The sequence below is a fragment of the Prionailurus viverrinus genome, chromosome B1 (assembly GCF_022837055.1).
Source record: "Prionailurus viverrinus isolate Anna chromosome B1, UM_Priviv_1.0, whole genome shotgun sequence".
NCBI lineage: Eukaryota > Metazoa > Chordata > Mammalia > Carnivora > Felidae > Prionailurus > Prionailurus viverrinus.
In genome coordinates this window covers 21,339,580-21,352,935 of record NC_062564.1, presented here as the reverse complement: position 1 = coordinate 21,352,935, position 13,356 = coordinate 21,339,580, and the positions used below count along the sequence as shown (strand labels likewise).

The following is a 13,356-nucleotide window of genomic DNA, read 5'->3' as shown; positions in this document are numbered from 1 at the left end:
AACGTTTTCAGGATCTGAAATCCCTATTTGACTGTCTTCCTCATAGTGGGCAACCATTACGCGGGAACCAGGTGGGACTTTGCAGGGGGTGTGGTGTCTCCTAGAGCCTTGCATGGTTCACAGGAATCAGCCATGCCTGCCAGGCCCAACCCAAACAAGGGCATCTGGAATTGGAAAGAGAGGCAGTAGGTCTTGAAAAGACCCAGGCACTGTAGGTATTTGAGGTGATTATGGCCATGTGTGGAAGAGGGAGGGCCCATACGATTCTCTCTAACAGGATGAGTAACTCTGTGTGCACTGAGATCTGCACAACTTGCTGGCACGGGGAATCTCTTCTATTTTAATTTGAGACTGGGGATTATAGGATTCCATTGAGTAAGCCTTGAAAGGAGGACACAAAGATCAAGGGACCAACCCTGAGATCAGATTTCCTTATTTAACTGCACTGCTTAGTACAGTCCGTGATTTAGGAGTTGCCCTCCTCTTCGCCAAGGGGAAAGTGGCAGTAAGTTTTTCAGGGCCATAATCATGGGACAAAGTTAAAATCATGGGACTTCCCTTTAAAAATTGATGTACTGAAAGGCCTACACATTCTTAATGATTCAAGTGCGTGTTCCCAGCTTTCCGTTGGGTAAGTTGCATTTTATACTGTTTCTGTAGATTTAGAGCTTCTTAGCTATCTGGAGCAGTGATATGGTCAAGTTGCTAAGATAGATTCTTGAGAGAGAGAAAAATACTTCTAACTGGGAGGATTTGGATGTGTAAGAAATACAAATTACCATTTCAGAGAGATGAAAGTTGTGTCTGTCTTCATGGCCAGTTTCTACAAGTGGGAGACATACCATAGGGGTGTGTGCGCTGGGGAGTGCTGACCTCAAAAATGATCTTTCTTTCCCACTACTGCTGACGAGGGATCAGCAAACCCCCGTCCCATCTCCTAATCTTTCCTGCATCGCTGTCTCACTCCTGTCCTAGGGGCCCGAAGTTCAGTGTCCTCCCCAGTTCCTGAATTGAGAACTCAGGAAAGCCAAGGTCCAACTACTACCCTGAAATATGACCAAATATTTAAGTTATTTGTGTCCAAAGTTTGTAAAACGATCTAGTTCTAGGTTGTGTTTAAGTTAGTTGCTGGAAGAAGGGTGACAAAGAGGACATTTTAAACCCTGCTCTCCAGTGCATCCGGAATCAAAAGTGACAGGGAGCCACATGGTATTAAGCAGGCCAGTAGGATGTGAGAGCAACGAAGGAGGAACGGCTGTCCTGGACAGAGAAGCCCAGGGGGTGTGTAATCAGAGCCCAGGAGGCCACGTGGAATCCTTGAAAGAATTTTGGAGTCAGGCAGACTTATATTTAGATCCTAGCTCCATATGTTATGACTTGAATAACATTAGAAAAGTTATTTTACCTCTGTAAGACTATCTTCCTGACTTTTAAAATTATAATAATACCTCCCTGACAGATGCTATAAGGCTTAAATGAGAGAAACATTTTAAAAATATTAGTACAATCCCCAGCATATAGTAAGCATTCAGCATACTATCCCTTCCTTTAGTTTCTTCTCACCCCTTGACATTGGACTCCTGCCCCTCACCAGCCCACCGATGCCCTCTCACTCTCACCAGACTTCACCCTGCTTGAACTTCAGTCTTATTTGGAGAGTGTTAGGGGCTGTATTGTGTCTCCCCACAACCCATAGCTTAAAATTCTAACCTGCAAGGTTTCAGAATATGACAGTATTTGGAGACGGAGCCTTTAAAGAAATAATTAGGTTAAAATAATTAAGTTAACTGGGGTGGGTCCTAATCCGACTGGTGTCCTAGGAAGAGGAAATTTGGTTATAGAGATGTACAGAGGTAACATGATGTGAAATACAGAGAGAAGATGGTCATCTGCAAGCCAAGGAAAGAGGCCTATGGAGAAACCAATCCTTCTAACACCTTGATCTTGGACTTTTAGTCTCCAGAACTGAGAAAACAGTTCTCTGGTGTTGAAGCCTCTCAGTGTGTGGTACTTTCCCAAACCAGCTAATCCAGGACTCCTGGCTGTTGTCTATAGTTGTGGAAAGGAAGTGAGTGTGGTTGTTGCAGTTCAAAAGGCTTCTCTCCACAGAATTTCTAATTTTTTGTAACATTGTTCATTTATAATTTTGCAATATAGTTGCAGGTGGGTTATGCATTAGAAAAGCTTTTGATGGCTAATATGGAAACCTCACCACCCAGATGACAAATGCCTTGCATAACCTTTTGGACTGTATCCTATTTTTAAGGTAGAGACTTCCTGTCTCGTGGTTTATATTGTCTGGCTGACTCTGGTTCATCTTTTGTCTTTGAGGTTGCATTGTGCCGTTTTCTGGGAAAGGTTTTCCAGTCTTGCGTGGTTGTTTTGGTAATTTCTAGCACATGGTTTAGCTCAGTATAGTTTGTTAGAAATAAATTCTGGGTTAGAGGCAGGAGGAATGCATTAAACCACCTGGGAAGGCTGACTTTCCCCACAGTGATGCAGCCCCAGTCCTGATACAGAGATTCTGATGTGTGTCAGGCTCTCTCAGAACCTGGACAGGGCATGGTGGGCGTGGGGGCGGGGTGCAGGTGGGGAGAAATTGGCAAGAAAGGAGCTCTGGAAGGGGCAGGAAAAGAAAATATAGTTTAAAGAATCACTTTAGTTTAGGGGCCACTGGGTAGCTCAGTCGGTTGAGCGTCTGACTTCTGCTTAGGTCATGATCTCATGGTTCTTGGGTTCGAGCCCCTTGTCGGGCTCTGTGCTGACAGCCCAGAGCCTGGAGCCTGCTTCGGATTCTGTGTCTCCCTCTCTCTCTCCGCCCCTTCCCCCACCCCCCACTTGCACTCTTTCTCTCTCACACACAAAAATTAACAAACAGTCGATTTAGTTTATCTCATATTAATTTGCCCCCACTGTAATTCACCTGCATTCTTCTGCTTATTCGCACTGAAAAACTCTTCCAGCAACTTCTTTCCCTCAACTTCTCATTGCATCCTCCAGAAATTTGTGGCATTCCTGCAAGCTAAAAATGCAGTGTATACTTGTTACTCCAGGTTGTTTATAAGGCAGTTAACACCAAACTTTGGGGAACGCATACTCCTGACACTTCCCTCTTTTGTGATACTTATGTTCCATATTCAGCTAACATTTATCGAGCCCTGCTATTTAACGCCAGGTTCTATTCTGGGTGCTTTTATGTACCTCATGTAGTTTAATTCATAAAACAGCCCAGTGGGATAAATATTGAGATAAAGCTCAGAGTGGCTAAGTAACTTGGCCAAGATAAAACCTCAAACAGGGGGCAGAGCCAGGACTCAAACCTCAGTGAGAGACATGGGAAAGAAACCTCTAGCAGATTGCACTAAGTGCTAAGGAAGAAACAGTATATTGTGATGATCGCAGGGGTGAACTGGACAGGAGGGCCTCTGTGAGAAACTGACATGGAAATCGTAATTTGAAGGATGATAAAGAGCTAGCCAACAATGGAGCTGGGGAAGAGCTTTGCAGACAGGGTAAAGACACTAAGGTTTAGTATGCTCTAGGAAGAGAAGGCCGGCCTGTTTGCAGCTTAGTGCGCAGTAGGATGAGTGATGAGAAGTCTTGGGGACGTAAGTAGGAGCCAGATAGATCATGGTCGACCATGGAGGCCTATGTAAAGGAGATTGGACTTTATTGTAAATTCAATGCAAAGCCATGGGAGGGTTTTTAGTGAGATGACGTTATCAGTTTCCATTTTAAAAGAGATGATGGCTTTCCTATTATAAAATGAGTTTTTAAGGAATTGTGTGGGGATCCAGGGAGGACTGTAGACTGCCTGGCATGATGTTTGTGGTTAGGGCTGTTAGGATGTTAGTCTGGAGCCCAGTTGGAAGCCATGTGTTGGGAAGTTCTGCCTTATGAGGCCTTATCCTTTCTCTTCGTTTCTGTTCTGAAGCTACCACTTTGTCCTTGACAAAACAGTTCCTATAAACCCACTGATAAATTTATTTGAAGACTGACTTTTCTCCTTGTCTTTTAAAAGTCAGAATACATCAGACAGTGTAGGACTGAGGATAATTTTAGAGCCAGAGGAACTGTCCAGGTAAAGTACAAGTTTTTGTTTAAACAACAAAATCAAAGCACAGATCAGCTGAATATCGTGATCAAAGTCACACATATTAGGAAGATTGGACCAGAGTCCGGGTCTCCTACCAACCAGTTAAATGCAGGTGCAGAGGATCTAGAGAGGGGACGATGTTAGCACTTTCAAGAAGCAAGGCAGCCTGGAGTGGCTGAAGCCTTCTGCCCAAGAAGGGGAGGGGGCATGAGATGAGGTCAGCGAGGAAGGCATGGACTGCGGCTGTCAATAAAATCACAGTGACATCTGAGGATAACAAAGGAAAGACACAGTTTAGTAAAGACGTAAAATGTAAGTAGATCTGGTATAAAGAAATTAATTAGAACACATTTGTTAGGAAGAAAGGAATGCAGTTGGAATTCAGCTGGAAGTATTGATCGGAATACTGTATTTTCTTAGGTCTGTCATTAAGCTGGTCTGGTAGCAGTGTCGCTAGTATTCACAGGAATGATCTGTCATGTACCACCCACATTCTGATCTGTAATAACCTGAACAATGAGCTAGATCTTCTTGGGAAGTAGCTGAAGGAACAAAGGATCCCACGTCAAGGGGTTCCCACCGGCCAGTTTAGTCGGAGAATTCACTGTCAATTTGGCAAACAAAAACAGCATAATTAGTTCTGTTAGAGTCACTTGAGTATTGAGAATTAGCAGCAAGGGAGGGCTATGGTGACCTGAACAGGAGTGATAGCAGTAGAATATGGGGCTGAAAAGCCAGCTGGAGTTGGTTCAGGAACTAATAGGAAGTTAGAGGGGGTAGAGACAGTGCATTGGGATGATCGCTAACATAAGTTTTCTTGTGGGGCACCTGGGTGGCTCAGTCAGTTAAGCGTCCGACTTTAGCTCAGGTTCTGATCTTGTGGTCTGTGAGTTCGAGCCCCGCGTCAATCTCTCTGCTATCAGTGCAAAGCCTGGGCCTGCTTCTGATTGTGTGTCCGTCTCTCTCTGCCCCTCTCCCATTCTCTCTCTCTCTCTCTCTCAAAAATAAATAACATTAAAAAAAATTTTTTAAATAAGTTTTCTTGTGAAAAGTCCAGAAAAATGGGATAGCAGCCCGAGATATGAGGTCAAAGGAGAGACTTGGTTCAGACAGGAGATAGTAAAGCATATTTGTATTGCTACTACTATTTTTGATTTCAACTGCTTCGATGACTTAATTCACAATGCCTTAAAAACTTTCCTTGTTTTTTCAGTTAGTTTTAACTTTCAATTAAAATGATCTCCTAAACTTTAAGTTCTTTGAGCACAGGGATGGAATCACATTTTCTATTTTATCCCCAATAGTATAAGCATAGAGTAGTTAGTGGATGTTTTTCAATAAATGAGTTAAAGATAAGCTCCCTCCGCCCCTGCCCCCCGCCAAAAAAAAAAAAAAAAAAAAAAAAAAAAAAAATAGAGCTTGGCTATAAAGTTGTTCTTACACTTCATTCATTAGAACCAAATTTTTAGTTTTAGTTGGCATCCTTCATTATTAGACTGCATATATGGGTCTGAGATGTGTCTGTGTCGAACTGAATTTGGAAATACTGCTGTGGATTTATATGGAAAAGTTACTGTGTATATGCAGTGTAGGTAAGTTATTCCTCCATAAAAGAGAGTTTGAATTTGAAGGCAAGACAAATAAACTTCAGACTAAGAAATAGAAAGATCACAGCAGCATACATCTGCAGTGAAAGTACCTAAAAACCAAATTGTTCTAGCAACAATTACATAACTGTTCTTTGCTAATTTAAGGGGGAAAGTACTTTTTTTTTCCTACTATGAAGGCGTATTTTAGTATCTGAAGTTTTGGATTTTGGAGGTACTTATGACTAAAAGTCGAACTAGATTTAAGTTAACAGCAGCTTACTGGGCTGCTTCTTATCAATAGATATACTTCTTGATAACCAACTCTTAATGTATAATCACCAAAGCCAACTTAAAAAAAAATTACTTGGTGACAATATAGGACTAGAATGAGCTTTGACATGATTCCCTGCTTTAAATCAAGATTGAATTTAAATCAATTGAGACTAAATCTGCTCTAATATTTTTAGAGCTGTTTAGAGAATAGGATTTGATAGCATCCTGAACAATCATAAGGATGTATAAGTAAATTTAATTTGGATGAGATTATTTGTAGTTGGGTTTTTAGAGTATGAAAAGGGATTTTATTATTAGTTTCTCTCTAGGAGGTACATAGTTATGTTGCTATATGTAGTTCTGACTTATTGCTTTATAATAAATAATAATCATATAATAAATAGTAACCACTTGAGAAATGATATAAAAGATCAACACATATATTCTTAGTAGATTTCTGGAATAAGACTCAATTATAACATCAGGGTGTGACGATGAATTTTGTGTCAACCTGGGTAGGCTATGATGGCCAGTTGTTTAGTTCAACAGCAGTCTAGATGTTTCTATGAAGGTATTTTTTAGATGTGATTAACATTTAAATCAATAGACTTTAAGTAAAGCACATTACCTTCCATAATGTGGGTGGACTTTATCTAATCAGTTGAAGACCTTAAAAGAAAAGATTGAGGTTCCCTGAAGAAAGATTCTGCCTTGAGGTTGCCTTGGACCCAAGACTGCAGCATTAACTTTTTCCTGGATTTTCTGCTTGCCGACCTACTCTTCAGATTTCAGACTTGTCAGTACCTATAATCATGTGAGCCAGTTCCTTAAATTCAGTCAGTCCCTTTTCTTCCTCTCACTGTGTGTGTGTGTGGCGGGGGGGGGGGGGGGTTGGTTCTGTTTCTCTGAAGAATTCTAATATACAGGGGTTGGAAAACTTTTTCTATAGGGGATTGGACAGTAAATATTTTAGGAAATACGGCCATACTGTCCCTGTCACACCTACCCAACTCTGCCATTATAACACAAAAATAGCCACGTAAGCAAATGGGTATGTCTGTGTTCCAGTAAAAACTTGTCTGCAGAAATAGGGGGCTGGCTGTATTTGGAACAGGACTGTAGTTTACTGACCCCTGTATTAAATGATTGCTTGATAATGCATGCAAAAGAGGTAAGGGAGGGTATGCATTTTTTTTTAGCATACATTTTTAAGAATGTTTAGTCAAGCCAGGTTTGAATCAAGAAGCAGTTTGTTACCCTTTTGTGTATTAGGGGTTATTGCTTTGGCCCATAGTTTCAATCTCCAACCTGGATTTTATGTTTTATTTTTACCCAAGAGTTTTTTTTTTTTTATTTTTTTTTAACGTTTATTTATTTTTGAGACAGAGAGAGAGAGAGCATGAACAGAGGAGGGGCAGAGAGAGAGGGAGACACAGAATCTGAAACAGGCTCCAGGCTCTGAGCTGTCAGCACAGAGCCCGACGCGGGGCTCAAACTCACGGACCGTGAGATCATGACCTGAGCCAAAGTTGGACGCTTAACCGACCAAGCCACCCAGGCGCCCCTACCCAAGAGTTTTTTTTAAAGATAATACTGCAGCGGAAAGTCTCACTCTTAGTAATTCTGAACTGATAACTGACCACTCAGCCTTTTCTCGGACGCCTCATTCCATTTCTTAGAGGAATGAGTAATGAGGGAGGGGAGCGCTAGGAGGACAGGGCATCTGGAAACCAGAACTGATGACCCAGTCCGCCAGCCTTGCGGTGTCTAGGCTGGTTCCAGACTCCAAGATGGAATCCTTGAAGGCCATCATTGTGCTCGCGGCAAACAGGAACATCTTTGATAACTCGGATGATGATTTACCATCCTCACTTGCCCTCTTCCTGTACGCCATCAGTGCCAAGAAGGTGTGGGGATTCCTTAGGCTTTTTCAACAAGTCAGAGTCCTTGTTGCCTAGTTGTACCGCAGTTAGTTGGCGAAGAGGTTTAAATTCCCAGGGATATTGGAAAGTTAGAAATCTCTAAAGCAAAATATTACCACTGTAGGGTACAGACCAGAAAGTAATTAGGCTAATGCAAGATGAAATTAGGCAAATAAACTTTTGAAGTGAAAATTAAAATTGTGACCCATAGTGATAATATTGAAGGTCACCATCTTGTCTGCCTGTCCCATTCTGGGCATTAGAAATGTTAAAGGAGGGGCACCTCAGTGGCTCAGGTGGTTAAGCATCTGACTCTTGATTTCGGCCCAAATCATGATCTCACACTTGGTGAGATCAAGCCTTGCATTGGCTCTGTGCTGTCACCACAGATCCTGCTTGGGATTCTCTCTCTCCCTGTCTCTCTGCCCCTCCCCTGCTCACATGCGTGTGTTCTCTCTCTCTGTCTCTCAAAATAAATTTTAAAAAACATTAAAAAAATGTTAAAGGAAATTGAGAATCAAAGAAGTACTGTATTTAAAGGAGCCACATCAAGGTTGGCGAGAGATCTGGAAGTCATGTAATATTTGGACTAAAAGAGAAAATTTCATGGAGACTCAATAACTTTAAATACGTGAAGGTCTGTCATTTAGATTTTCTGTTTAATGCTACATGTTAGAAGCCTGGATACCATAGGAAGAAGCCACAAAGAGACTAATTTCAGCACACTATAATGCTGTAATCATTCTTTAGAGCAGTCCAATAATGGAATGGACTTACTCCAAAACCATGGGCTCCTACTGCCTCTAGAAACCCTGAACTAACATTCAGTAGCTCTCTTGGGAAGGATGTTTGTTGGATCAGATGATCTTAAAAATCTTTCACAACATTACACTCTGGTTCCAGTGCTTCTTAAGGCAATGAAATTAAATTCTAGGAAATATCAAATCTTTGCTGGCTACAACTTCCAACTTTGAGATAGGCCAAAACCTCCAAAATGGACTTTAGTAAAAATGGAGGAAGACCAAATGGGAAACAAAACAAGCACACAATATAGGAGGTAAGACAAGTGCCCGGGTTATTTCTAGATACTGTTTCTTGTCCCAGCTCATTTCAGCTGAATGATCCCTAATCTAGCGACCTCATCTACCTTGGGGTATTTATAAGCCCCTCAAAAATGACAGTCTCTCAGGCACATTACCTGCATCTCTCATTGTACACTAGGGAGCCATTAGCCATTGGGCATAACAATTTGCACTTCTAGAAATTTGACCAGAGCGTGTGCCATGGATCCAACATTTTAGTCTTCCTGGAGAGTTATCTGAAGGCAGTTGCCAACTTGTAAAGAACAATACATGCCTCTGAAAATGTCCTCACATGGAGAACACTGCTTTTATCTGAACCCTGATTCGGGAGGAAGGCTAAGAAAGTAATTGATATAGGAATAAGACCCACAAGGAGACGCCTGATGGGTTGTTTTCTGTGTGGCGTCAGGGCTGAAATACCAACAATACCAGCCTTCCTTCTCCACCCTGTCCCCCAGCAGTAGTCACCTCTCCTCTAAATAAAATTGAACAAATATTTAACGATGTTGGTTTGAAGGGGAGCCAAATTATTAACCTACTCAAGTGACCTATGTCTCCATCAGGCTCTGTTGTTTGCCGTAAATGTCGTAATCTATTACTAATCTCTGTTTTCTGCTTATTTCTATAGTGTCCATGGAAAACGTTGGAGAACAAGGTAAGATATGTTTTTTTATTGTTTTAGATGTGAAATTGTAAAAGTAGTTTTTTAAAAATAGTATTCCTGTAGAGTTGGTTGGAATTAATAAATTATACTTTGAGAATGTGGAGCCATGGTGGGGTTAAAGACTTCTCTCAGTCCCCAGACTGAACTCTGTTAGACATTTGGCAAAGACCTCTCCCTTGAAATGGTAGCTATTGTGCCAAAGATTCTTGGTGGCTTCAAAATACAGGAATATCAACAATCTCCTGTTTCAACTCAGAATATTACCCCATTCCTGAGTCATCCATATAGTTCATGGAAAATATCATTAGCTGCAGCCATTTCACACTGATTTAAGTGCCTCATTGGATTACTGAATTTTTAAATGATTCTATGCGTATCATCATGCTTTAAGAAATTGTCATACAGTTAAGGGGCGCCTGGGTGGCGCAGTCGGTTAAGCGTCCGACTTCAGCCAGGTCACGATCTCGCGGTCTGTGAGTTCGAGCCCCGCGTCAGGCTCTGGGCTGATGGCTCAGAGCCTGGAGCCTGTTTCCGATTCTGTGTCTCCCTCTCTCTCTGCCCCTTGCCCGTTCATGCTCTGTCTCTCTCTGTCCCAAAAATAAATAAACGTTGAAAAAAAAAAATTAAAGAAAAGAAATTGTCATACAGTTTAAAATACCAAGCATGCTGTATTTTAAACTAACATTTTATTCAACTGTATCTTATAGAATTTATTTATATATTAGTGTATTTTCCAGAATTGTTCATTATCACCACATACAGAATATTTTGTGCTTGCCTAATACAGTATTTCACAACTAAAACACCATACAAAGTGTGTTTATATACATTGCTTGAACAAAGTATACTTTTCTTAAAAGTTGTCCCATGTGATAAGACACTTGAACTCCTGTTGGAGGAAATCTCTCTTTGTCCAGATGGTTTGTTTAAATATATAGTTATTAGAACAATCGGTGCCAATAGATTTGACTACATCTAAGCCAAATTAGCAAATACCTCCTCAAATAGGAACTGGTTTTGCTATTCTTCGTCCGTGAAGTTCTTTAAGCCTGAAGTTTTAACATTTTTTTAATGCTGTGTTTATTATTTAAAGTTGAAGTCACAGCTGCCTGGCTTTTATAATATAGGAAAGGTCTCTCTAGCCATTTGGCTAATAGATTGGGGGTGTCTACAGATGAGAGCTTTCTAATCGTGGGATATGAAATAATTAAGTTATTGAAGAATTTGGTTCATTTAGAACAAGCAGATCTTTTGTGAATACTATGATTTTAATGTGTATTTGCATATTTTAATGATAATTATGTTTTTCTCATTTTAGTTGTGTGCCTGATTGCTTATCATCTACTTTTTGCAATGTTCGTCTGGTCATATTGGAAAACTATCTTTACATTACCAATGAATCCTTCAAAAGAAGTAAGTTAAAATATTAGTGAAGTTATCTTGAAGTTGGAAATCAATAATACTGATGTCTGAAGAATGAACTTTACGTCTTTTTGTTAATGTTGCACTTAGTGAGTGTATTGCTTTGTTTACATTAATGTGTCTGTTGGTAAATACTTGAATTTTCACTTTGTAAATATTATTTTTGCACTGGGTTAGTATTATATTTCTGATCCTAATTCTGTGGTGTGTTCCATTTCTACTTAAGAGTCAGACAGCAGGGTGGATGAATGGATGGATAGAGCTGAAGGTGAACATAGCTGTATTACAATTATCACACTAACAGTATATTAATTGGCTGTTTGCCGCCAGAAACAATAATAACAAAATAACAATGTAACTAATCCTCTCTATATTCAAAGTCTGTAGCCAGTCCACAGCTTATTGTGTGTCCTCCGTTTCCAACATCACCTCTTGGCCTAAGATGGGTGCTCCAGTTCCAGCCATCATGTCTACCTTCCAGAGAGCAGGTCAAAGAAAGTAGGATAGAGGAGTAGAAGTAAGTGTCCTTCCCTTTAAGGATGTTTTCTGGAAGTTGCGATGCCATTTCCACTTAGTTTAGAACTTAGTTATATGGCCACATTTACTTGCACAGAAGGTTAGGAATCTAGTCTTTATTCTCAGTGGCCATGTTAACCATATTAACCATGTCAGAAGAAGGAAATTGTGGACATTGGGGGAAAAATAGCAGTCTCAGCCACAGAAGATTTTAAGTAGAGTGATAGGGTCAAATTTATATTGTGAAAAGATCATTCTGACTAAGTATTTGTTTCTAAGTCTTTCACCCTGGTTAAAAGTTGGGCGCAGAGGACTATGTCTTACTTATTTCTATACCTTTGACACTTAGTCAGTACATGTTTGTTGAACTGAAATAAACTTTGTTCCGGCAATAATGTGGTTTTAGTTGGCCAGGTTAAAAAAAAAAAAAAAAAAGATAGGTCTAGGCATTGTTGCAAATTGTTCCCAGAAGTAATCTGTTTGAAATGCAACTGTGGTCAGAAGGCTGGTAAAAATGCTGTATGACCTGGGAAAGGATATTAAAAATAAAACCACAGGTATTTGCACAGAATTAATGGTATGGTTGGCCTAAAATGCTGTACATACAGCCTTTTTTTCTTCTACTCTCTACCTATTTTTGTTTCCTACCCCTTTTTCCTTCCCCCTGCCATGTTTGCTTCTTTCCTATTAGCTCTCTTACTGCCCTCCTGGCCTTAGTTGTAGGTTTGAAGGAGAATGCTGACTCCTGTCCTGGATGATCTTATCCTTTCTGGTTCTTTATCTATAACCTCTGTATTGACAATTCCCAAATCTCTTTCCGGCTCTGACCTCTCCTGTTGCAAACTTACATATCTCCCTGCCAAACATGGCTCCTTAATCCACTGACACTTCAAATGCAGCACATCAAAAGCTGAAGTCACCCCCTTCTCCCTTCCCAGACCATGACTCATCTGTTTCTTTTACTGGTTAATGCCACTGCCATCCAGCTCAGCCTTCCAACTCTCCACCTTTCTGGAAGCTTGGCAGCCTTGCCAGAGTTCTCTGGCTTCCTTGGCCCTCCCTCAATATCTAAATCCTGCTGATGTTTTTACTTCCTAATTTTTCTTTTTTGGTTCCAACCCCTTTTTCTTTTCTTTGTTTCTCTTATGTTCTTTCTTTCTTTCTTTCTTTCTTTCTTTCTTTCTTTCTTTCTTTTCTTTCTTTCTATCATTACCCTAATTCAGGATCTCAATCATCTCTTTTGTTTGAGACATTGCAGTCTCCTATAGGGTTTCACTGTTTACATTCTTGCCTACACTCCCTTCCCAGAGCGCTGTAAAAATCCATCCTTCACCCTGAAGCTGGAGGTCTAAAATCAACTTTAACTCTTCGATTCTATGTCTTCTATGTATTCAGTTACTCTACGTGTCCCACAGGCCAGAGGCCAGTCTCCCTCGTTTGGCAACACATGAGTCTTGTCTAAATTTCTGGCTTCCCACTTTATATTCTAGTGGTTTTTAATTACATGTATTTTCCTGTATATACCATGCCATTATTTTCTTTCCAGAATATTTTTACTTACTTTCTCATCCAAATAATTCCATTTTTATTCATGGTGGCATTTCCATCTTGGTCTCCATTGCTGATTTCTCATTATCTCCTGAACTTTAAAGCATTGGATTGTTCCAGAGATCAATCCCTGGACTTCTCTTATTTATCTACATTATGACTTTATGTATCATCTCATTGCAACAGCTTTCAAATTAATATTTTCTGTCTCTCCCTCTCTCTCTCAAGAATAAATAAATACTAA

The 13,356-nt window shown here is 40.3% G+C and overlaps 1 protein-coding gene across 1 annotated transcript in view; it reads left to right on the top strand.

Moving 5' to 3' along the window:
• Positions 1 to 13,356, top strand: part of ZDHHC2 (zinc finger DHHC-type palmitoyltransferase 2) — a 70,339-nt gene that overhangs the window by 14,262 nt on the left and 42,721 nt on the right. The window contains exons 2-3 of the mRNA XM_047854832.1: positions 9,591 to 9,617; positions 10,945 to 11,039. Coding sequence (XP_047710788.1) covers positions 9,591 to 9,617; positions 10,945 to 11,039 — 122 coding nt within the window. The remainder of the gene's footprint in view (positions 1 to 9,590; positions 9,618 to 10,944; positions 11,040 to 13,356) is intronic.